Raw genomic sequence first — 26,426 nt, 5'->3', positions numbered from 1 at the left:
CAACATGGTTTGCCAACTCTTGTACTCCATGCCCTGGCGGATGAAGGCAAGCATGCCAAATGCCTTCTTAATCACCTTGGCCAACTATGTGGCCACTTTTAGGGAATGGTGGACCTACATATCCAGATCCGTCTGTATGTCGATGTTCCTCAAGGTTCTGCCATTTACAGTATGATTCACGACCTAAATGAAATCCTCCAAAGTAAAGACAAGAAACACGGTAGCTGAGCGGTTAGCACTGCTGCCTCAGCAGCAGGGACCTGGGTTTGATTCCATCCTCAGGTGACCGTCTGTGTGGGTTTCCTCCTGTTATTAGGATTTCCTCCCATAATCCAAAGATGTGCCGATTAGGTGGACTGGCCATGCTAAATTGCCCGTAGTGTGCAGGCCATGTAACTATGGGAAATGTAGGGTTACAAGTATAGGGGGTGGGGTGGATTTAGGCAAGATGCTCTCTGGAGGGTCAGTGTGGACCCAATGGGCCAAATAGCCTGCCTCCACACTGTTGGGATTCTATTTAAAAACAAGTTACAAACCATCTCTGGAACAGAGAGAAGTGGGTTATGAAATAATTTAACTCACCCTCTCCCTCTTGTTTACAGCACTTCAGATTACCCTACCATTTGATGACAGAAAGAAAGAAAACAAATTACCTATGTTTGATTTTCTTTCGTGATATAAACTACATGCAACTGGGTTCTATTAAATTTGGTTGATTTTTAATCAGAGTCAAGTTTTAATTATCGATATCGTGGCCTAAAAATGTCTCAGGCTGCTTCTGATTTTATATCAATAATAATCACATAGACATTGATTTTTTTCTTTTATTTTATAAATATATTGCACAAACATAATATTTAAATAATTTCTTTAGATTTCATTGATTTTCTATCTTAAATATACAATTACTGCACAACGACATAATCCCCATTTTCTTTCTTCCTAAGGGATTGGATGAGATAAAAAATTACACAAGGTCAATTCTGGTTATGAAATATAAAGAGGTAATGGGCAAAGCATTTCCCAGTGTACGTTTGTGCAACATACGAATGAAGAAGTTTGACTAATGAGTAAAATTGAACTCCAATGAAAAATCAATCTTCTCACACATGGTTCAAATACAAAAACTGATAAATTTATTGAAATATCTGACAATCTTAATCGTTGTTTGCCTTCTGTACAATGTTTTAAGTCCTCTGTGCTTAAATGTTTTTATGGCTGGATGTTCTCAAGAGCAAAGGCTCCTTGAAACCAAGCCACATTCTCCGTTGTCCAAAACCACCAGCTAATGGTCAAACAGTTTGCATGTTACATTGGAATCTGAAACTCAGCATTGGGACAAACTCCCCTTGCAGTTTAAAAGAGACGAGCCCCACATAACACAAAGCTTAGGGCAGAGGCAGTGTGATAGCATCCCAATTCCCATAAACAAAATGGAAGAAAATGCATCATCAAAAATAAATGTTCATACACTAGTATATCTTCTTTTGTATGTTTTGGCAAAAAATACAATACTTTACTTTGATTGAACTGTCTAATTAAGCTGTCGACATAATAAAGGGCTTGCAGTGTTAGCAGTATGACTGACTGCTTAGTACAAACACTTGGGAATCTTATATGGTCTGAATATGGTCTAATTGTGAAAATAAAGGTATCGAGAGGCAGGAAAACTTAGCTTTGTAGTGGATTATCACTTTACATATCATTGCAAAAGGCATAGCTAACTACAAGAATTCCAGGTAATATGATTGACCCAGCTTCAGAATCCTATTCCTGATGAAGGGCTTTTGCCTGAAACGTCGATTTTCCTGCTCCTCGGATGCCGCCTGACCTGCTGTGCTTTTCCAGCACCACTCTAATCTAGAATCTGGTTTCCAGCATCTGCAGTCCTTGTTTTTACCCAGCTTCAGAATGTACATTCCTTAAATTATAGCAATAAAATATTCTTTTCTCAGCACCACATTGAGTCTTGAGATTAAGCAAAGTTGTTACGAAGTTTGAAACATCGATATACAATTCCGTAACTAGTAGGGGCCAACATTCAATATTTTAGTTAAATATCACAAATCCATCCATTTTTAAGATTTGCAATAGAGTTTGGTCCTGTACTTTATAAGCACATGCTAAAGAGTGGAAAAACATTTGATTCCATGTTATTTTACATTACAACTGATGTAATTTCTAGCCAAATACAAATCAGACAAAACAATGACAGATAAAAATATCCAAACTCCACAGCTATTCAAACCAAATCTAATAATATAATAATAGACCCAAGCCAATCAAAGGTCAACAAAAGATAGCCTGTAGGTAACTGAGTCAAGAAGTGAGTGTAAGGGCAAAGGAGGGGAGTGCAGAACTTTGTTTCAAGGGGATTTATAAAATGATGATGTACTGATAGGGGTAAATGATTTGCACCACTCTGTTAAACAGATTGCAGTTGTCAGGGCCAGAGTCTGATCAGTTACTTTGTATGTTCTGAATCCTCTGGAGCAATCCATATCATCGTATCCAGTTTAGAACTGTGATGATGATGCAACCAGATGCGAATATATCCCAGGGGTATGTTAACACAGTTGCTTGGATGCAACAGTGACATATGACTGCCAGAAACATTGTTTTTGACATTTCCGTTGCTCATACTGATAGGCTAACATGATAAATTGACTCATTATAGCAAAACACCATGGTCCATTTTGCATAAAAGATGAATCATTGGAGTTCAAGAGAACCATAATTGATTGATAACCAAAATTACTTGGTTTTATGGGGAGGTCTAGTAGTATTATTGCTGGACTGTTAACCCAGAGACCCAGGTAATGTTCTGGGGATCCTAGTCTGTGTCCCACCACTGCAATCTGAATTGAATGTTGTTAAAAATCTGGATTAGAAGTCATAATGATGACCATTCTTACCTGGTCTGGTCTACATGTGACTCCAGACCCAAAGCCATGTAGTTGACTCACAACTGCTCTGTGGACAGTAAATGTTGAATGAATAAAATTAAAACAAAACACTTGAAAGAGGATTTCCTAAAAGCTTTTTGATAGATTTGAATATGATCCCAGATTCCTCATCAACCACATTGTTAAAGCATCACCAGAACTTACTGTCTGAACAGATAAATGTAAAACAGTGATCCAGTTGCAATTAAACCTTGAATGAGGCTGATTCTCAAAGAATGCTTCACGTCACTGGCCATTTAGCACAATGAAAATTTAAACCAATCTGAGTACTGATGAGTGAGAAACCAACAAGAAATGTTAACCTTAACATTCGTCATCACCTCACTGACATACACAGCGCAACACATTTTATTATAAATAATTACCAGCTGAGATGTAATAACCCGAGAGGGTTTAACCACAACTATTACACTGTTCAAAGACTGGTTTCTCAGGATTAACATTTCAAAATAGACCCCAATTATAGCAAAATATTTTATCGTAAAGGCTGTAAAATTAAAAAGTGCTTCTCTACAAAGTCCTAGTTAAAACATTGCACACGTTCTTAATAATGCTGATAGCATCATTTGCACCATGTCTGGTAGCACACTCACACACACTGAACAGTTCACTCCCCACACAATGACATGTTGCACCTCTGCCAATCACGTCGGTGTGTCCGTAATTCCTGTAGCATTTTGAAAAGGACTACATTTGGTAATCCAACTACTTTGCAGTACATTTCTGAAAAGGAACAGATTTTCAAGAAAACAAGGAGTTCCTCAAACGAACATGTCACACTGGTGCAACTTCAGGAATGCCAACCTGTACTTCTGGTGACCGCTGTAAGGTTGTTTCTGTCTGTGACACTGGCACAGTTACACTCTCTCTATTTCCAGAGTTTTGAGTATTTGAAGTGTTCTTGTCATCCATTTTCTTTTCAATGTCTGGGCAGTTCTGTACAAAGATGACTCGGTTATATGCCTTCAGCCTTCTCCACAACTGAAAGTAGACTTTACACTGCACATACATGAAGACAAGGCCTCCAGTAAATCCAATGGCGACTACAACCAGTTTTGTCCAAAAAGGCCATTCCAGAACACCTTGAAAAAAAAAAGTCAGGCGTTTACATCACAATTATGTTTACTCCTCATGGCTTTTTTTTTGGTTAATTCAAAGTTTTCTTTTCAAGCTATCATCAGAAAGAACATCCTAGATGCAGAAGCCGTCTGTTGCAACTTCTCGGAGTGGGAAATTGCATAAGGAGAGTGAATGAATGAATGACAATTCAGCTCAGATGTTGAAACGAGGTGCCTCTGGCAGAGTTACCAGTTGATCTAGTTTTTGAGACAAAGCCTCGAATTGGATCACAGATGCAAAGGGGCCTTTTTATGCAGAAAATTCTGCTTCTTTAACCACAAAAAGATCTAGCATTGAACTCAAACGCTGAGGTAACAAATGGGATGTGCAACTGCTTTTCTCAAGAGCATTGTTGCGTCCATTGGGAAACAAATGACCAACCACGGAAGAAGTCAGGAAGGTAACAGTCTTGAATATTGCGAAAAGGAGACTAGAAACTGAAGCATTTTGCCTTGCACTGATCAGACTTAAGATGGAAGAAACAACATTGAAGAAAACAGACATGATTTTATACAAAATTAGAAGAGGGTGTACACTGGTTGGACCATGATATGAAGTTGCAGCAAGAACAATCAATGTTAATTCTCAGACAGGAAGGTAGAATCCGATTGGTCAGGGTATAGTCATGGAGATGCAGCAGGATTTGGTTGTTTCCGTGACCCCTTTCCCTGAATAAGTTGCAATATGTACACAAATTCCTTTTGCCCGTGCAAAACAGGGTCCTAAATATTTAGATTAGATTAGATTAGATTAGATTCCCTACCGTGTGGAAACAGGCCCTTCGGCCCAATAAGTCCACACTGGCCCTCTGAACAGTAACCCACCCAGACCCATTCCCCTATCCTGTATTTACCTCTGACTAATGCACCTAACACTACGGGCAATTTAGCATGGCCAGTTCACCTGACCTGCATATCTTTGGACTGTGGGAGGAAACCGGAGCACCCGGAGGAAACCCACGCAGACATGGGGAGAACATGCAAACTCCACACAGACCTGAGGGTGGAATCAAATCAGGGTCCCTGGTGCTGTGTGGCAGCAGTGATAACCACTGAGCCACCATGCCACCCATTTACGTATTTACATATGTTGCTTCCAGCACACATAAATACATCACACTACAGGCTTGGCTGATCATTGTAAATTAGTTTCTGGTATAAAGCTGAACACAGTCAGAAGTATTTAATAGCTGAATTGCATCCATTGGTGGATATACTTGTTCTGAGGCTTGCAAGCACAGCACAGTTCATGATGTCTTTTCATTTCAAGTCTGTTTCTTGAGTCCTAGTTCTGCTATCTGCATGGTGAAAATTTTAACTTCTAGTCTCCTTTTTGCAACGGCTAAATTCTGTCCTACCAAGCAGTTAACAAATTACTTTTCTGGATGAATGATATTGTCAGCTCCCTTGAAGATGAGAGGGACATAAACTGAATTTGAGGTTGGTGGGCTGGAAGAGAAATTGAACATTATGCTGTTGAACTGTCTGAGTCAGCTTACAGATCACTTTCAATGGTACCACTGGGATGACCCTTCAGCATCAGGGTCCGAAAGCTAAATTGGCAAACTTGTTAATTTGGCAGACTCTGACTTGGAAAACTGGTCACCATGTGAACTATGTTGACTCTGGGTAGGAGAGGACAAGATTACAAGGAGCTCACTGACTCTGAGATCAGTTTGGATACATCCATAGTGGTGGGAGAGCGCTGAGGTAGATTTGTTAGAAGGTCTGTTTTGCTTCTCTGGTATTTTGTCCTAATTGTATTAAACATTATCAGGACCTTGAGCCCTCACCTATCATAGCCCTTCACCATATTACTCACACCCTATGTCACCTCCATGCTCCCATGCTATCTCGTTTTGTTGATTTTGTTTCTGGACAGTTTTATTACGAATGCTTATCTGAGGTCCAAGATTGATTACTGAATTGGATCAGCAGGAGTTTCTTTACTCAGGTAAGGTTTATGCTTGTTTTGATTGACAGACATTTTTAGGAGGTTGTCATAACTTATTCGTTACTTAATCTGTTTCTTTCAACCTCTATGAGCCAGATCTCGACATGGTGAGAATGACAAGCGATCAGAAATCCAAAGTCCTGTCCCTGAACACGGCGTCTCCTACATTCGCACGTGAGGTGGGATTGGGATGGGCCAGGTTTGGCAAATGAGGTTTTCTGACCTGTGACCCTTTAAATAATCAGCTGCTTGCACTCAAACCTGATTTTGGCATCCTTATAGAGTGAAACTCAAAGGGTGCAGATTCGAGCAGGTCTGCACTTTGTGGAATAGTTTGGATACTCTTCGGAAAAAAGATACCTCTTTGCATTTGGTCCTAGAACATGGAGGAGGTCAGGAATCCTTTATAATTCTTAGAAGTATCACAGAATCACAGAATTGTTACAGAGCAAGGAAAGGCCATTTGGTATGCTTATTTAAATAGAAATAATTCTCTCTTTGAATGCCTCAATGAAATCTACTTCAAAAATCTTCCAGACAGTGCATTCTACATTAGAAACCCTCGCTGCATGATAAAGATTCTTCTCACATCACATTATCTTCTTTTGTGAATCATTTTAAATCTGCCCTCTCATTCCCTTATCTGTTTATGAACAGGAATGGTTTCTCCCTTGTTGTTCTGTCTAGACTTCTTGAGATTTTGAAATAAGAGTTCTTGAATCATACAGCATGAAAACAGACCCTTTGATCCAACCAGTCCATGCCGATCATAATCCCAAACTAAATAAGTCCCACCTGCCTGCTCCTGGCTCATATCCCTCCAAACCTTTCCTGTTCATGTTCCTATCAAAATGTCTTTTAAACGTTGCAATTGTACTGGCATCAACCACTTCCTCAGGAGGTGGATTCCACACATGAACCACCTGTTGTAGAAAAAATATCGTCTCATGTCTTTTTAAAAACTCTCTCCTTTCACCTTAAAAATGTGCGGCCTACCCCCGGTCTTGAAATCCCCCATCCTTTTTGATCAAATCTCCTCTCCCAGGAAAATTAGCATTACCAAGGGGAAGAGTAGGCAAAGAGCAAATGAACGCAAAAGAACTGGCGGCCTGAAGTGCATACACTTTAATGCAAGGAGTATAGTGGGTTAGGGCTTGGATTGATGCCTGGGAGTATGACATTATTGCGATCACAGAGACTTGGTTGAAAGAAGAAACCAACTAAATGTTCCAGGATATAAACGTTTCAAACAGGACAGGGAGGGAAGTAAAAGGAGGGGGAAGGAGTTGCATTGCTGATCAGGGATGATATTACAGTTGTGCTAAAAGAGGACACTATGGAGGGCTTGAGCAGTGAGGCATTGTGGGTAGAGCTGATAAATAAGAAGGGTGCAGTTACGTTGTTGGGGCTGTATAACAGGCCTTCCAACAGTGAGCATGAGGTAGAAGAACAAATAGGTAAACAGATTATAGAAAGATTAGGCATCAGGGTGGTGGTGATGGGAGAGTTTAATTTTCCCAACATTGACTGGGATATACTTAGCGTCCGAGGTCTGGATGGAGTAGAATTTGTACGAAGCGTCCAGGAGAGTTTTCTAGAGCAGTATGTCATTAGTTTGATGAGGGAAGGGACCATATTGGGCCTGGTACTGGGGTACAAGCCAGGACAGGTGGTAGAAGTTGTGGTGGGGGATTTCTTTGGGAACAATGACCACAATTCTGTAAGTTTTAGAATACTCATAGATAAAGAAGGGAGTGGTCCTCAGGGAAGACTACTAAACTGGGTCAAGGCCAATTATATTAAAATTAGGCAGGAGCTGGGAAGTGTGGATTGGTCATGCTATTTGAAGGAAAGTCCACATTGAGATGTGGGAGGCTGTTAAAGATAGGTTAGTGGTAGTGCAGGATAGGTATGTCCCATTGAAGGTAAAGGATACGAAGGGCAAGATTCGTGAACCGTGGATGACAGGAGAAATTGTACGACTAGCCAAGAGGAAAAGGGAAGCGTACGTAAGGTCTAGGCAGCTGAGAACAGAACGGGCCCTGGAGGAATATCGAAAGAGTAGGACAAGTCTTAAACAAGGAATCAAGCAGGCTGAAAGGGGAGCAGAATTAAGGAGAATCCCAAGGCCATTTATTCATATATAAGAAGCAAGAGGGTAACTAGAGAAAGGGTTGGTCCACTAAAGGATAAGGAAAGTAGGTTGTGGGTCGAACCTGAGAAAATGGGTGAGATTCTGAACGATTCCTTTGCATCAGTGTTCACTGAGGAGAGGTACATGATGAATATTGAGATTAGAGATAGAAGTTTCTTTACTCTGGATCATGTTGACATATGGAGGGAAGATGTGTTGGGTAGGCTAAAGGATATTAAGGAGGACAAATCCCCAGGATCGGATGGGATCTATCCCAGGTTTCTGAGGGAGGAGAGAGAGCTGGAGCCCTAACAGATATCTTTGTAGCATCCTTAAACACAGGTGAGGTGCCGGAGGACTGAAGGGTTGCTAATGTTGTCCCCCTGTACAAGAAGGGTAGTAGGGATATTCCAGGTAACTACAGACCAGTGAGTCTGACGTCAGTGGTGGGAAAGTTGCTGGAGAAGGTGCTAAGGGATAAAATCTATTTATATTTGGAAAAGAATGGGCTTATCAGTGATAGGCAACATGGTTTTGTGCGGGGGAGATTGTGCCATACCAACTTAAGAGAGTTATTTGAGGAAGTGACCAAGTTGATAGATGAAGGAAGGCTGTAGATGTCATATACATGTACTTTAGTAAGGCATTTGATAATGTTCCCCATGGTAAACTAATGGAGAAAATGAAATCACATGGTGTGCAGGGTGTTCTAGCTAGGTAGTTAAAGAACTGGTTGAGCAACAGAAGACAGAGAGTAGTAGTTGAAGGGAGTTTCTCGAACTGGAGAAAGGTGACCAGTGGTGTTCCACAGGGATCAGTGCTGGGGCCACTGTTGTTTGTGATATACAGAAATGATCTGTTGGTATGATCAGCAAGTTTGCAGATGACACGAAGATTGGTGGAGTAACAGAAAGCATAAGGGACTGTCAGCGAATACAGGAGGATATAGGTAGACTGGAGAGTTGGGCAGAGAAGTGGCAGATGGAGTTCAATCTGGGCAAATGTGAGGTGATGCATTTTGAAAAGTCTAATTCTAGAGCGAACTATATTGTAAACTGAAGAGCCTTGGGAAAAGTTGATGAGCAAAGAGAGCTGGGAGCTCAGGTCCATTGTATCCTGAAGGCGGCTGCACAGGTGGATAGGGTGGTCAAGAAGGCATATGGTATGCTTGCCTTCATCAGACAGGTTATTGAGTATAAGAGCTGGCAGGTCATGTTAAAATTGTACAAGACTTTGGTTTGACCTCATTTAGAATACTGTGTACTGTTCTGGTCGCCACATTACCAAAAAGATGTGAATGCTTTGGAGAGGGTGCAAGAAGGTTTACGAGGGTGTTGCCTGGTATGGAAGGTGCTCGCCATGAAGAGAGGTTGAGTAGGTTAGGATTGCTTTGATTAGAAAAAAGGAGATTGAGGGGGGACCTGATTGAGGTCTACAAAATCATGAAGGGTATAGACAGGGTGAATAGAGATAAGCTTATTCCCAGGGTGAGGGATTTACCAGCGATCACCCGTTCAAGGTGAGAGGTGAAAAGTTTAAGGGGGATGCACTTGGAAACTACTTTACACAGAGGGTGGAAGGTGCCTGGAATGCGTTGCCAGCAGAGGTAGTAGAGGCAGGCATGGTAGATTCATTTAAGGTGCTACTGGACAGACGCGTGAGTAGGTGGGGAGCAGAGGAATACAAATCCTTAGGAATTGGGCGATTGGTGTGGACAGTGGATTTGGATCGGCTCAGGCTTGGAGGGCCGAAGGGCCTGTTCCTGGGCTGTAAATTTTCTTTGTTCTTTGTACTCAACTTCTCCAATGTTTTCTCACAACTGAAGGTTCTCATCCCTAGAAACATTCCCATGAACCCCTTCTAGATACTCACCTACACGTTCACATGTTTTCTGTGGTATCTTGGGCTGCACACAATACTCCAGCTGAGTTCCAAGTAATGTTTTATAAAGTTTTTCTGCAAAACCTCCCCAGTCTTATAATCTATGTCATTATTAATAGAGTATATGGTATCCTGGGATTTGTGAACTGCTATTTCCACCTGTCCCACCACCTTTAATTACTCATTAGTAAATCCAGGTCCTTTTGCTCGTGTCCACCCTTTAGAAATGTACCCATTATTTTGTACTGTTGTTCCATGTTCTTTCTTCCAAAAGGTATTACTTTACACTTCTGCAATTGAAATCCATCTTCCTTCTATCCGTCTAACTTTACCAGCTTGTCAACTTCCCTTTGAGATTCAACATCCTCAAAGTTTACAATGCTTCCAAAATTCATATCATCTGCAAACTCTGAATCTGTCTCCAGCACTGCAAGTTATAGACAATTAACAAAAATGAGGAAAAACAAGTGTCCCAAAACAGATTCCTGGGAATTGCTACTACAAATTTTCTTCGAGCCTGAAAAATACCATTAACTGCTACTATCTGTTCCCGAAGTTGCCACACGCTCCCTGTTATGCTGAGTGGTCACATGGCTGTTGGCTGAGCTATTAAATGAATGCTTTGCATCTGTTTTTAACAAGGAAGTAGATGCTACCCAGACGTGGTAACAGAGGAGAAACTAGAAGCATCCAAGATTGATAAGGCAGAAATGTTGAATAAGCTATTGATACTTAAGAGTTGAAAAGGCACCTAGACAGGATGAGATTCAACAAAGGATATTGAAGGAAATTAAAGTCAAAATTGCAGAGAAACTGGCTGTAATCTTTAAGACTTACCTGGATATGGTGGGAGTGCAGGGGGTGCTGGGATGGACATGTAGACTGGTGTCAGCTGACTGGAGCATTGCAAATGTTACACCCACGTTCAATAAAGATTGTAAGAAAAAGCTGAACAATTACAAAGCAGTCAATTTAACTTTATTAATGGGGACATTTCCAGAAAGAATAAATTTGCGAGAGAACTACTAGTCAGATGGACAAATGTAAGCTGGTTTGGAAGTTCTTAAGGAAAACTAATGTTTAACTAACTTCCAAGAGCCTTTGAAGAGGTAATGGAGAGGGTTGAGGAGGTTAATGCGGTTGATATGATGAACATGGACTTCCAAAAGACATCCAATGTAGTGTGATCCAACAGTTGGGTGACAAATGTGACAATAACAGGGATCATTTGACAACTTAGATATAAAATTGGCTAAGCGATAGGAAACAGAGAGTAGCAGTTCATGGGTATTTTTCATGCTAGAGGAACATTTGTCGTAGCAATTGCCAGGAATCTTGCTCCTCTTTAATATCTATGGTCCTGCAGATACTTTGGAATTTCCTATGAAGAAAACTGCCAGTCCTTTTTACAAAAGACCTCAGCTTCTTTTATTTGCTTCTCACTTTCCTTCTGAACATTTTATTTCCTGCTTGATTTTCAATTATATTTCCGAGCTGATACCCATCAAAAGTGCACTGCTATTACTTTATCTCCTTTTTCATCCATAGAGCTCTGGATTTGTCAGCAATATCGTTTCCCCTTCAGAAAACTTACCTGATTGGATTCAAGCCATCTCTTTTTTAAAGGAAGCCTACTATTCAGATACAGTTTCCCCTCACAATATTTGACTCCAGCCATTGTGGCCAGGCTCCATTCTTGTCCCATTGCAATCAGCTGTCCTCCTGTTAATTATGCTAACCCTGGATTGCTCATTATCCTTTTCTCCTGCCCTTCTATACCTGCCACCTGATTGCTCTTTCACTGACCCTTGGTCTAGTTGGACCACCTTGTTCCCAAGAACTAAATCTAGCAGTGACTTCTTTATTGGACAGAACACATGCCACTCTGGAAAATCCTCCTGAATATAATCTAAGAGTACTTGTACATTGCTGCCCTTACACTATTCGAGTCTATGTTTGCTTAATTAAAGTCCCCATTATAACTACAATATAATGCTTGCAGCTCTTTAATTTATTTGCAAATTTGTTTCTAGACATTCTTTCCAGTTGTTGGTGTTTTTTTTTTAAGTTCTAGCTAAATCAATTCTGACCTTAAACCCTCTGAGACAGCCTCCTCCTCTAATACTGCAAAGCTCTCCTTAACCAGTTTTGCTATCCCTTTTCCTTTCCTTTTCTCTTCTGTCATCTTTAAATACCTCTGGAGCCACCCTGCTTCTACAAAGATTAGATTAGATTAGATTCCTTAAAGTTGGCCCTTCGGTCCAACCAGTCCACACCGACCCTCCGAAGAGTAACCCACCCAGATCAATTTCCCTCTGACTAATGCCCCGAACACTATGGGCAATTTAGCATGGCCAATTCACTTGACCTGCACATCTTTGGGAGGAAACCGGAGCACCCAGAGGAAACCCACGCAGACACGGTGGGGGGGAGAATGTGAAAACTCCACACAGAGAGTCACCCGAGGCTGGAATCGAACCTGGGACCCTGGTACTGTGAGGCAGCAGTGCTAACCACTGAGCCACCCAGGATCTGGCCCATTGTGGTTACTGGCAATGTATAAACAGAGTAACCTCGAACTGACGTGTTGAAATTTACTCCAGGCAATGGGTGTCTAGTCTGTTGGCAGGAGAAACAATAAGAGTTTGGTGGTTTTTTTCTTTTGGGAACACCTGGTGAATTAAGTGTCAGATAAAGGATTCCAAGGATGGAAATATCAAACCCGCAAAGCTGCAGGCAGTCAGAGACTGGAGGGATTTCACTAACGTCAACACCAGTAGTGAAGCTTTTGCAGCTGCCAGCAATGGACACCCCCCCAACACCCCCCCCCACTCCCCCCCCCCCCCCCCCCCCCTTCCCAAAAGTCCCAAAATCCCCAAAATCAGTGAGGCAACCTAAGGCAAAAGTCAGTGAAGATGGATGAGATGTTGATGGGAGAGCGGGAAGAGAGGGGTCTAAAGGCAGATGAGTGGTTCTTGGCACAACGTCTTTGTATAAGCACAACTCCCATTGCCCATCACTACCACCCCCTAGCCTTGAAGTAATTGAATAGTCCTTACATCTGTTACAGCCAGCACATTTAGACTGCCCCAATTAATAAAATACTCATTGAAAACTAAAAATAAGAGAGAAATTGGTTTTAATTGAAATTTCAAGTCCATTTCATTTAGTTATAATCTTTGTTTATTGCAAACAGTGTCACTCAATCAGTAAATAATCGATAGCTATCCTCTGTTGGTCTATTTAAACATTCAAAATGGATTTCTGTGAACCATTTGAATAAATACTTTTCTCTATGAATCTTAGCTTTAGACAGAATATACAAAGCAAAACTTCCTCGTTTATGATTGCAAGTGAAGGTTGCTCTGAATGTGGGCGCAAAATAATCTGGTATCTTTTCAGTTGCTGGAATGGGGTATGTCACCAGAGAGATCAGTGGTTGAGGATTATTTGAAATGCAAAGCTGGGATCCAAATTCAGGTTCGGGGCACCAAGAAGATTTGAGAACTTTCTGTATCTTTGCACAATCTGCTCTGATCAATCTATTAAAACACTGGAACTCCACGTTTGCAAAGAGCCCTGTATTTAGTTTGGGCTCCTTGACTACTTTGCCCCTGTTGGGTTGCAAATCCATAACTTTGAATAATTTTGTTTCAAGTGCAACATGAACACCTCTCGAAGTAATTTGTTCTTGTATCACACAAAATTCATGTAAGGACATCAGACACACTTCCAAAACATGATAACTGAATTGATCATTTCCGAGTTGAATCTCACACATTAGGAGATCATCTCAGGCAATGTTTTACGATTTCCTGCTACGCAGACCAGCAGCTGTGATTCCCCAACACCACTGCAAAGCTGATGATCTATCCCTCCATTCCTTAAAAAAAAAACTTATTCTTACCATTGTCATTACCCTGTTTGATCTCCTCTGCTGTTCGGTCGATCAGGACATACAAGGACCACACAACACATGTGATAGCCACAATGTGGAAGGTGACTGAGCAGACAATCTTCCTTCTCTCACTTGTTGACATCTGCAGCTTTTCCCACTGGGAGGAACAGAAGATGGAGGAAGACAGAAAATTAATCTTGTGGTTAAAGATAACTTTCTGACTATGCAGTGCAAAGCATCAGAATTACTGGAAAGGTGGAATGAAGGCTACTAAAGTGCAGATGTGTCCAACAAATGGCCCATGATCCATAAGAGGCTCCTATGTGGCGACCAAGCCGCTATGCCAAATACAGAGAAATGTGGCTGCATTTTGAAGTGACCTATTCTTCTAGAAGCTGGCTCTCTCTAGTATTTGCTGCTGTTAGACTCATGAGTAAGAGAAACCAATTGTGATTGGAGGTGCAGCGAGCAGCATGATTTAGATTTTTTTAGATTCCCTTCAGTGTGGAAACAGGCCCTTCAGCCCAACAAGTCCACACCGACCCTCCGAAGAGTAACCCACCCAGCCCCATTTCCCTCTGACTAATGCACTTAACAATATGGCAATTTAGCGTGGCCAATTCACCTGTCCTGCACATCTTTGGATTGTGGGAGGAAACCCATGCAGACACCAGGAGAATGTGCAAACTCCACACAGACAGTTGCCCAAGGCCTGGGACCCTGGTGCTGTGAGGCAGCAGTGCTAACCACTGAGCCACCGTGAGTGCTGTCACTCAGCCCAAGGCCGGAAGCCACGGCAGTGAGTCTCTCAGACACAGACTGCAAGGTTTCCGAGGAGATAGGAGCTTCATGAGGAGGGGGAATGAGTGTCAGATTGGGTGTGAGACTGGGCAAATGGGGTGCGTGGTAAGAGCGAGTGATGGAGGGTGGATGGGTGGTGAGTGAGTGAGTCATGGCAGTGGATTTGAGAGTGGCTGACTGACTGGGTGAGTGGGACAGAGCCAGGCACACACACACACCTTTCCTCTTCACCACTCTCCCTCCACCCACCACAGAGGTCTATCCACAAAGCAGGCTGAGAAGAGGAATCCCCAGGTTGAAAGCTAACCACTTTCAACTCTGACTTTCAAGTGGCCAGCTCAGAGTGTTCCGGCAATTGTGAATCAAGGTCAGCGTTAGTTTAAAAATACCACCTTAGCTCTGTCACCTAGTCTTTTGTTTCTCTAGCGCTCCTTCTTGATTAAAAAGGCAAAAAAAATGAATGTTTTATTAGTTAGTTGTGCCGCACCACACTTTTTGATGGTAATTTTCATCATGGCTGTAGCTACAGGGAAAGCAATGGAGGCTGGGGCTTGGAGGAGAGCACAACCTGCCTGTCAAGGAGAAAGAGACCTTCTGCACGATAGAGTGCAGTAGCTGTGGTTGCTACAGCCAGGCAGGGCCTAATTGACAACAGATTCCAATTCAGACAAATTCAGCTTTTGCTTGCTTTTCGTTTCTGCTATTGCTGAATAAAACTGAAGCAACGGAAGGCTTGCCCGAATGTGATGGTCCCACATCGAACAATGAGAAGATGCTGGTCTACACTGGGCATTAGGGGGAAGGGTAGCACTGACTTTGGTAAGTTCTAAAATAGGATGGGTCAAAGGACAGGTCATCTGTATGACTTGTTGCGAAAATGGCGATGGATGTACACTTTTGTCATTTGTTACAATATGGCCCACTGGACTACCTGTGCGCCGTGAGAAATATTGATTGGTGGTTGCCGTGTCAGTACCAGGAGGTTGAGGGGCAACTTCAGGTTGCCGACACTTGAGCCAGGTGAAGGGCAGAGGTTCAATTATGGCACCAGTGCTAGGAATGTTGGGATATCCCAGTAATGGGGAGAATTAATGCCCTCAACGAGTGGGAGAACAAGATGCGTGTGATGCCATAGTTAATTAGGTGAGTTTGTGATGATAGTCTGAGAAAGCTCGCTAAGCCTAACAGAGTGAAAACCTCTGTAACACTTAACAAAAATGACAATTAGCTAAGTTCTAGTAAAATTCAGCCCATGGTATCTGCTGTTAGGTGTTCCTTTACAAATTTAAGTGTTTGTGTGACTAGAAGTCTGCCAATTTTGTAAATGTTTTGCCATTTAATTTGAATAAACAAATTTTCATTAATGTAGAATACAACACCTGTAGGGTTATTCACAAGTAAAACATCCAAACTCATAAATTTACAGTGAAATAATTAGCATGTAAGACCTGAGTGATCAAGGCAAAGCAATTATATCTAGCTCCTGATTCAATCAAATCAAGAAATAATGTGATGGACAGTGAAAGGACTGGGAGGAAAGTATAAATTCAAGTGGGTGAATTGAATGTCAAATCAACTACAAGAAAACTACATGGGAAAGAAAGATTACATTACTGTGAAAGAGGGAGACAAAGAAAAAGACAGAACAGTAAAGTTAAAAAATATAAAATTTAACATTTAAAAGTATTTTGCAATTAATGCTGAAGAAATTCAAATCCAGAATTGTAAAAGTTAATTTTCAGATGCCAGAGGCTGATTTGACATTAATTAACAATCATCGCAGCAATAGCATGACATTCTCTAAATTTCAATACTGAGCCAAACAGGGGAGGTGCCACTTCTAGGAACCTAATGATGGAGTGAAGCAACACTAAATGTAACTTTGAGTTTGAGTTGAACTGTCATCTGCTTCTCATCTGAAACATTGCACCATTTATGTTTAAATGATAGATGATATCAATAGGACCACAATCATTTTAACAAATCTTTCATATGTTAGAGTTGATCGTCCTCTGCACCGTCTCTGTCGCTGCAATACTATGTTCTGCATTCTGCTCTATTACCCCAGTGTACTTATTTCGGGTATGATTTGTCTGGCTAGCACGCAAAACAATATTTTTCACATGTGACAATAATAAATCAAATTCAGATGAAAACATTTTGGCTGTGAAATGTTAATTTTCTTTTAATAGAATCCCGACAGTGTGGAAACAGGCCCTTCGGCCCAACAGGTCCACACTGACCCTCCGAAGAACAACCCACCCAGACCCATTCCCCTGCCCCATTATCCTATATTAACCCCAGACTAATGCACCTAACCTACATATCTCGGAACACGACAGGCAATTTAGAATGGCCAATTCACCTGATCTGCACGTCTTTGGATTGTGGAAGGAAACCAGATCATCCGGGGGAAACCCACGCAGAAACAGGGAGAATGTGCAAACTCTACACATACAGTCACCTGAGGCTAGAATTGAACTCAGGTCCCTGGCGCTGTGAGGCAGCAGTGCTAACCGTGTGCCGCCCAATTGCAATGCATTAAAACCAGTTCAATGCAACAACCAGCACCCTCATGTCTTTTAAATTGACAAAATTGTTTCAAAATGATATTGGGGCACAGATTTTTGTAGTTAAGACAGATATCAGGAGGTACGATTCTCCCCAACTCAATGATCCTGTCTTGATCCTGGACCAATCTATTTTCCCCAGCGAAGTGAGCATGGACTGGAGATGAGTCAAAATGCGTGGTGTGAGAACAGAGCAGGTCAGGCAACATCCGAGGAGCAGAAGGGGATAAGCCCTTCATCAGGTAGGTTGTGTGTGCGCGCGTGAGAGAGAGTGTGAAGGCAGCTGATAGATATATAGGAGGCTTGGGGTGGGGCTGAGGGGGGTGGAGGTAGCTGAAGGTGATAGGTGGCTGTAGGTGGGAGGTTGACTGTGATAGGTCGATGGGGAGAGTGGAGTGGACAATTGGGATGGGCCTTCTGCTCTGTGGAGGTGGCAACGTTCCCAGAGATGAGCCAGGACAATGTTGACTAATTTGGTTTTGAAGCCTTTCTTCTTAGTTAAGAACATGAACGTTTGAAAGAATAGATCCAGCAAATTAAAGGGCATCAATTTTATGCCTCCACACACACATATTCCTTCACCACAAGCCCAAGTACACAGCTAAGTGTTCACATTTAGCCCATTAATAGCATCCTGCATTCCTTCAAATATTCAGAGAAGTGTAAAAATAAAAAAAAGCTGAAAAAGTCATCAAGAAGAACTCCACATAATCTTAACCTGTGCCAATTCACACTATGGGTGACGTGGATATGCTTCAAATTGCAGAATTCCCAATGATTGAAAAGCAGGAAACACGCTTTTACGCTCTTTTGGAAATCAACAGTCAGTTGTATATCAGAATAGAAGGCTCTACAGTCAAATTTGTGGACAACATAAAAATAGGCAGTATGCAAATTGCAATGAGAAAATAAGAACCTGACAAATAGATACAGATCGTTTATGAGAGTGGGCAGATGGAGTTTAATGTGGATAAGTGTGTGGTCATGGATTTTGGTGGAAAAAATGGGAAGATGACCTATTATCTAAATGGGGAAAGACTATGGGGTGCTCCGGTGCAGACGGATCAAGGTGTCCTCATTCATGAGTCACAGAAAACTAGCCTTGCAGGTACAGCAGGTAATAAAGGAAAGCAAATGGCATGTTGGCTTTTATAGCTAAAGGAATAGAATATAAAAGTAAGGAAGTATTGTTGCAACTATGCAAGGTGAGACCACACCTGGAGTACTGTGCACAGTTTTAGAACATAGAACATATAACATTACGGCCCTCGGTGTTGTGCTGACCTGTGAATCCAATCTGAAGCCTATCTATCCTACACTATTCCATTATCATCCATACGCCTATCCAATGACCATCTAAATGGCCTTAAAGTTGGCGAGTCTATTACTGTAGCAGGCTGGTCGTTCCACTCCCCTACTACTCTCTAAGTAAAGAACCTACCTCTGACATCTGTCTTATATCTACCCACACCTCAATTTAAAGCTACGTTTTGGTCCCCTTATTTGAGGAAAGATGTATTGGCATTGGACGCAGTTCTGAGGAGGTTCACTAGATTGATCCCAGAGATGAGAGGTTTGTCATAAGAGAGATTGGACAGTTTAGGCCTATATTCTCTGGCATTTAGAAGAATGAGGGGAGATCAAATTCAGGTATTCAAGACAATAAAATGTATGAATAAATTAGACATATAGAGAATGGTTCCTCTTGTGGACCATACTAGGAGAAAAGGTCATAGTCTTAGGATAAGGGGTAGCAAACTTAAAACAGCGTTCAGGAGAAAGTATATCTCCCAAAGAGTTGTGGATCTATGGAATTTGCTATCCCAAAAGTGTGGTGGATGCTGGGACAGTGAGTAAATTTAAGGAGTTAGACAGATTTTTAGTTGGTGATGGGTTGAAGACCTCAACAGTTTCCTCATTTCCCCTTCCCCCACCTCACCCCAGTTCCAAACTTCCAGCTCAGCACTGTTCCCATGACTTGTCCTAACCTGCCTATCTTCTTTTCTACCTATCCACTCCACTCCCCCCTCTGACCTATCACCTTCATCCCCTCCCCCACTCACCTATTGTACTCTATGCTACTTTCTCCCCACCCCCAGCCTCCTCTAGCTTATCTCTCCACGCTTCAGGCTCTCTGCCTGTATTCCTGCTGAAGGGCTTTTGCCCAAAATGTTGATTTTACTGCTCCTCGGATGCTGCCTGAACTGCTGTGTTTTTCCAGCACCACTCTGATCTAGGCTCTGGCTTCCAGCATCTGCAGTCATTGTTTTTACCCTGATGGGTTGAAGAGTTATGGGGAGAATGCAGGAAAATGGGGGTGAGGAGCACATCAACCATGACCGAATGGCGGAGCAGACTCAATGGGCCGACTGGCCTAATTCTGTTCCTTTATCTTATCAACACATTTGGAATACTGTGTGCAGTTCTGGTCGCCTCACTTTAGGAAAGATGCGGAAGCTTTGGAGAGGGTGCAGAGGATATTTACCAGGATGTTGCCTGGAATGGAGAATAGGGCGTACGAGGATAGGCTGAGAGTGCTAGGCCTTTTCTCATTGGAACAGCGAAGGATGAGGGGTGACTTGATAGAGGTTTATAAGATGATCAGAGGAATTGATAGAGTAGACAGTCAAAGACTTTTTCCCTGGGTACAGAGTGTTACAAGGGGACATAAATTTAAGGTGAAGGGTGGAAGGTATAGGGGGGATGTCAGGGGTAGGTTATTTACCCAGAGAGTGGTGGGGGCATGGAATGCGTGGCCTGTGGGAGTGGCAGAGTCAGAATCATTGGTGACCTTTAAGCGGCAATTGGATAGGCACATGGATGGGTGCTTAAGCTAGGACAAATGTTCGGCACAACATCGTGGGCCGAAGGGCCTGTTCTATGCTGTATTGTTCTATGCTCTAAACTATGAACCAGGAGTGCTTTCTAATTGTTGGGGGTGTTTGTGAAAATCATGGGCATCCAAAATGGCCATCTAAAATTGATGCTGGCAACTAAAAAAAAACAACAGGGCAGCGACTACCCATCTCCTTAGCTATGCTGATGAGAATCCTGGTGCCAGGAATGGACGTGGGATTTCCAGATCCAGTTTGTGCTGGTCCCCACCTCCATTTTGACCCTGTCGTCCCTTCCCAATAGCAGTTTCATCTGCTATTACATTTTGTGTATGATTCACTCACAATCTATAACGTGATATGGTTCTGAACAGTCCCTACTAAAATATCAAAAACGTGGAGCCAAACATTAATAGACTTGCACCTCACGCCAAAAACGTAAGGGTTAATTGACTGACATTGCCAATACACCGCTCTATTATTTGTGAAATTCTCCTTACAGACCAAGAGAGTCGGATTTTCCATTTGTCTCAGTGAGAATGAAACCAATTTATAATCTGATGTTTACAAAATGATTTTACTTTTGTTAAGGGGAATAGTAAATGCCATTTCCATTACGAGCAAATCATTGTCTCAAACTGGAGGGGTAATCGGAAAAAGAAGGGAGACAGTTAATCCAAATCAGATAAAAAAAACTAAAAAGGAAAACTAATTCTGAGGGACAAATCTAAGTAAGAAACGTCATGTAAAGCAACTACTTCTGTTGCTAGGCAACAGCATCCACCATTACACAGCTGTTGAAATCCTAGGAACAATTGACGTCAAACACTGTGTCGAATCTTTGTTTTCACAGTATTGCGAGACTAATTTTACAGTAATTCTTTTCAGTTTTTAAGTCTCCTTACATATGGACATTTAACCTGCTCTCCAGATGTCTGTTAGCATCATAAATAGTTATAATGGAGTAGGGCTGGTTTCACACTTTCTATATGTCCCTAGGGGTCACTGACGGATTGGGATCTCATTGTCAATGGAGTTGTTGGCTCAAACACAGTACTGTTATCATCAATACGCTTTGGAATGTTTCAATTTAGAGTGGCAAGGTCATATAAAAGTTTTTTTTTAATTGAACTTTATACTCCATGACATCAGACACTTCCCAACAGCACAGATATAACAAGATGATTGCCAACATTCCTTATGACAACATCCCCAGCCAATAGCAGAGCTGCAACAGTCCAATTTCAATAATTATTCCTCACCACTCCCAGTGCACTTACATATCTTGGAATCCCTATTCTTTTACAGCCCCTGTGGCAATACTGTATTAACGTCACTCATGTTGAATTGAGGAGAAATTTTATGCTGTTAGACCACATCTTCTGGGAGTTCAGTTGACAGTTTCTAACATACCGCACTTTAAATTATCAGACTTCACAGAGAAAAACACAATTTATCCTTCCTGTTGGGTTGCTCTGCTTCTGCCAGCTAAAATATAAACCAAATGGAGAAAGGAAATAATCGTGGGGAAAGAGACACAAAGATAAAGCAAAAAAAAAGTATGAACATCCTGGATTACATAATACCAAAATGAAGAAAATATTTTGTTCCTGTAAAGTAATATTTTAATTTTAGCAGATTCCTCAAGGCATTACTCACTCCTAAAGCCAAAAGTAAAAATGGTCTCTCTTTCTGTGACTAGTTCTCCATGTGTTTTGTTAATTTGTTCTATCGCTCACTCTATATTCCCTTCAATCTCTCTCTCTATGGTTTTGCCAAACTTTATCTCACCATGTTAAAAATCACACAGCACCAGGTTATAGTCCAACAGGTTTATTTGGAAGCACTAGCTTTCGGAGCGCTACTCCTTCATCAGGTGGTTGAGGAGTACAAGATCATAAGACACAGAATTTATAGCAAAAGTTTATAGTGCGATATATTGAAAATCACCTGGATTGTTTGTTAAGTCTCTCACTTTTTAGAATGGACATGTTGGTTTCAATTCTTTCATATGAAAATCCCAGAACTTTACTTTAAAAGTTACATTCTCAAATAGAAGCATACCAGACCAGATAATGCATTGAAGGTGTGAGGTTAAAGTCTGTCTGTGTCCCAATGTTCAGACTGATTCTATTTCTAAAAAAGGGATTTACAGAATCTTACATGGATTAATGCAGCTTTCGAGCAAAATAAAATATAATTCTGCAAGTACATATTCACCCCACAAACATATGAGAGTGTGCATGCAAGTGGGTATATGTTTTTTTTGGGGGGGGGAGGTGGTGTCTATAAGAGAGTGTGTGTATGTGTACATGTGTCAGTGTAAAGGGGTTTAAGTCTGTGAGAGGGTGCATGTGTGGGGGGTGCGTATAAGTGTGAGCATATGAGAGACAGTCTGCGTGAGTGTGTGTATGGGGGATGTGTGTGGGGGGGGCATGTGTGTGGGTGTGGGGTTGTGTGTGTGGGGGTGTGTAGTGCAGTGGGGTCACCTGTAATGTGACATGAACCCAAGGTCCCGGTTGAGGCCCTCCCCATGGGTACCAGACTTGGCTATCATCTTCTGCTCGGCCACATTGCGTTGCTGCCTGTCCCGAAGTCCACCTTGGAGGATGGTCACCCGAATGTCCCGGACCCCTGAAGCATTCTTCGACTAGGAGTGAAGACTCCTGCCTGGTGATTGTTGTGTGGTGCCCATTCATCCGTTGCCGTGGCCTCTGCTTGGTCTTGACCTCCTGTAGTCCCACGAAAAAAAAGTCCCAGCCTTTCTTTATAACTCAAGCCCTCCATTCCCAGCAACATCCGGGTAAAGTTTTTCTGAAACCTCTCCAGTTTAATAATATCCTTCATATAACAGGGTGACCAGAACTGCACACAAGGGCTTATGCCCGAAACGTCGATTCTCATTCTCCTTCTCCTTTGATGCTGCCTGACCTGCTGCGCTTTTCCAGCAACACATTTTTAAGTCCAGAAGAGATGTTGCCAACATCCCCTGCAACCTTCGTCCTACGTCCCAACTTCTATACTGAAAAGTCTGAGCAATGAAGGCAAATGTGATAAATACATTCTTAACCACCTTGTCTACCTGCGACACAAATTTCAAAGAATTTACGTACCTGAACCCCTCGGCCTCTGTGTTCAACAACACTACCCATTAATTATACAAGTCCTGTTCACATTATCAAAATGCAATACCTCGCATTTATCCAAACTAAACTCCATCTGCCACTCCTCAGCCCACTGACCCAATTGATCAAGATCTCTCTGATCTCTTAGCTAACCTTCTCCACTATACCATCAACCATGCCTCCCATATTCTAATCCGAATCATTTATATAAATGCCAAACAAAAGTGGATCCAATACATTGTGGAACACTGCTGGTCGCAGGCTTCCAGTCTGAAAGGCAATTCTTCACCATTACTCTCTGTCTCCTACCATAAGGCGGCTACTCACTCGGTGACTTTGTCTTTTCTTCTATCTTTATTTTGGTAGGCTTTCACTGTATACCAAACACTGTATATTTTTTCACTGATTCACTAAATCGATACCTTTTAGATTTTTTTAAAGCCTTGGTCATATTGCGAGATAAAAGCCAAAGGTTGGTATTTCAGGCCTGACAACGAGGAGATGGGATGGGATCCTGGGAATTTGAGGACTTTCCAAAAGGGTGAACTAAAGAGGAACAAGGTCTAGTCTGGGACTGAATATTCAAATCCTGGTTGACTCCTTGTGAGCTCCTTTGTGCAGATCTAAGTTTTCTATTTCCTACAATCGTTCTACAATCTTCAAACTTAATGGCAAACTTTAAAAAATTTATAACAACTACGTTTTATACCTGTGTTTTTATTTTTGCCGCTGTTTAACTATTATTTGCTTAAGCATGCTACTTAACTCTGTGATCGGCCTGTATTGCTCGCAAGACAAAACTTTTCACTGTGCCTCGGGACACGTGACAATAAAGTCAATTCAATTCAATTCAATTGTGCCCTCAGCTGGTCGGTCCTAAACTCAGTCGCGTTTTCCTGGCAACCCAGAAGCCATTACGATGAAGAGTTAAGTGTATGATGCTAACAGGGAGGTTTGAGTATCCATACGGTAGAGATTTTGAGACAGGAAGTGGAAATTGTGGTGCAAAGTTTGAATGAGAAGAATGTCCAGCAGTCAGCATCACAGTGGAGCATGCTGGGAAGTGTGCAATGACAGTCAATTCTTGTTGAAAGAAAAGCCATACAATGGATCCATCAATATGGATCATTTAGGACAGGAAACATCCTAGATACTGATTCCCCCGACCCTTTAGCTTTTAGAAACAGGAAGAGTAGTGTTTGACGGAAATGCCAGTGCTGCAATTTGGTGAGTCTACCTCCCTTTCCATCTGGTGTTGGGCCTGAAAAGTCAGCTTTGAAGGTGGGACAACAGAACTTGGAGGGACAGTAAATTACAGAGAAAGTCAGGGGCTGAGACTTGAAGTTTACAACAGTGGAGAGCTTTAAATACTCTTTAAATTGAAAGAAAGAGGGAGCAGAGCTAACATCCAGAGCAGGAATAAATGCAGCAGGTACAGTCGGTGCAGTTATTATGGTCCTATAAAGTGTGGCTAATGTGAAAAAAATAGAGATTTAACAGAGGGGGAATGGGGCATTATGATATCGGAAAACAGTTTTAAAACTGTTTTCCAACAGTTATGGCAAACAATTTGTGAAAGCTGTGCAGTTCTTGGTGTGATATTGTAATATTTTAGGATTGCAACATGCCATTACACAGGAGGTTTCGGAGTAGAGTTAGGGGAATATTATGCCAAAGCGACAATAAAATTCAAGGTTTATTTTGAGATAACAGCTCATAAGTGAGAAAACGCCATCTAGTGGTTATACACTTTACAACACAATGGACACAAATCCTCTTCAATTTAATTGGAAAGGATCTTTTGTTATATTATGGTCAGGATCAGAGTTTGCTTTTTGCATGAGCACAGACCTAGATTTATGGCAAAAAAACCATAACATTTTTCATGAAACATTTGGGTTTTAGAAATCTGGCAATAGGGAGCAGCAAAGATTATCGATTGCTGCGTGTTGCGGACTGCAATTATTACTTCTTCTATTCACTGTTACACGGAGAGAGTCGTTGAAACAAGTTAAACATTTAGCACCGACGTTAGAAAGATTGAAATGTTGTATAAGTGGACTGATGTCTTTCAGAGTCATCCAATATTTAGAATACATGTACATAGAATGCGGGTGTAGATGGCTACATCAGCATTTATTGCCCACATCAAATTGCCCAGAGGGAGGTTAAACATCAGGCACATTGCTTTGTATCTACAGTCACATGTAGGTTTGACCCAATGAGGTTGGCAGATTGCCTTTTCTAAACAAACTAGATTGGTTACATTTAAGCTAGTTCTAATTCCAGACTTCTATTAAATTCAAAATTCACCATTTGCCATGCACCCAGAAAATGAACCTGGATTAGTAGCCTAGTGACGTTACCATTAAACCACCATGTGAACGAGGGCTTGGAGTTCAGGACTACAACTCTGAATGCCTGACGTCTCAGTCGTTACCATAACAGAACTTCCAAACAAGGGGAGCAAATCCAGTTGATAATTCCGTCACACTACTGTGGAGATCACCAGTATGTTGTCCCATTCCAACAGCATCCTCACCTGTAAGTTAAGTTGACTTCTAGGTTTGTCTTCACGTCAACGCTACCGGAAAACATATAGACAACAATCTAGGTTACCTGATACTAGGTGAGAAATCAATGGTACAGTATAACCTGAAGGGTCTTTGATCACAGTGATTTCACAGGGGCTTTCCATTGTGCTTTATTGACATAAGGTGTTGTGGAATCTTCATTGTGTCTCTTACAATGTCAATATATCTTCCCGTGGTCAGAAGCTAAAACTGAGTGCAGTACTTCAGATGGCATTTAACAGTGAAATTCACAAATAATCTTGGAGGAACCAGTTTGGGCTAAGTTCACGACACAGAATCAAATAAGTTAATTGTTGTTTTAAGTCTGTCCAAGAGAAAGGCTGCAGTAGTGAGTATAGTGGATTCTTTCTTGATTATATGTTTTTAGAGATAAGTCTCTTGACTAAACTTAAAATATAAGCCATAGCTATTAATTTAACCTGGGACATTGTTTGTAGAGGAATAAGATGGTGTTATTTAATTGGGGTAACTGAAGCATAATTAATTTTATATTTTAAATCGCAAGATAAAGCCCGTACCTTTCGTTGTTTTGGTTATTTTTTCTACCCATA

The 26,426-nt window shown here is 41.6% G+C and overlaps 1 protein-coding gene across 8 annotated transcripts in view; it reads right to left on the bottom strand.

Annotated features, from left to right (window-relative positions):
- Nucleotides 1-1,113: 1,113 nt before the first annotated feature.
- Nucleotides 1,114-26,426, bottom strand: part of LOC140478000 (E3 ubiquitin-protein ligase MARCHF1-like) — a 554,637-nt gene continuing 529,324 nt past the window's right edge. For 7 of the 8 annotated variants that reach the window (XM_072571657.1, XM_072571678.1, XM_072571648.1 and 4 more), the window contains 2 exons: nucleotides 13,961-14,108; nucleotides 1,114-4,048 (listed from right to left, as the gene is read on the bottom strand). In XM_072571657.1, coding sequence (XP_072427758.1) covers nucleotides 3,741-4,048; nucleotides 13,961-14,108 — 456 coding nt within the window. In that variant the 3' untranslated portion in view covers nucleotides 1,114-3,740. Of the gene's footprint in view, nucleotides 4,049-13,960; nucleotides 14,109-26,426 lie in introns of those variants that run through there. The other variant, XM_072571766.1, reaches the window with a different exon arrangement.

The sequence above is a fragment of the Chiloscyllium punctatum genome, chromosome 1, assembly GCF_047496795.1.
Source record: "Chiloscyllium punctatum isolate Juve2018m chromosome 1, sChiPun1.3, whole genome shotgun sequence".
Lineage (NCBI taxonomy): Eukaryota > Metazoa > Chordata > Chondrichthyes > Orectolobiformes > Hemiscylliidae > Chiloscyllium > Chiloscyllium punctatum.
The sequence above is the reverse complement of the archived record's forward strand: the minus strand, read 5'-3'. Positions and strand labels throughout refer to the sequence as shown.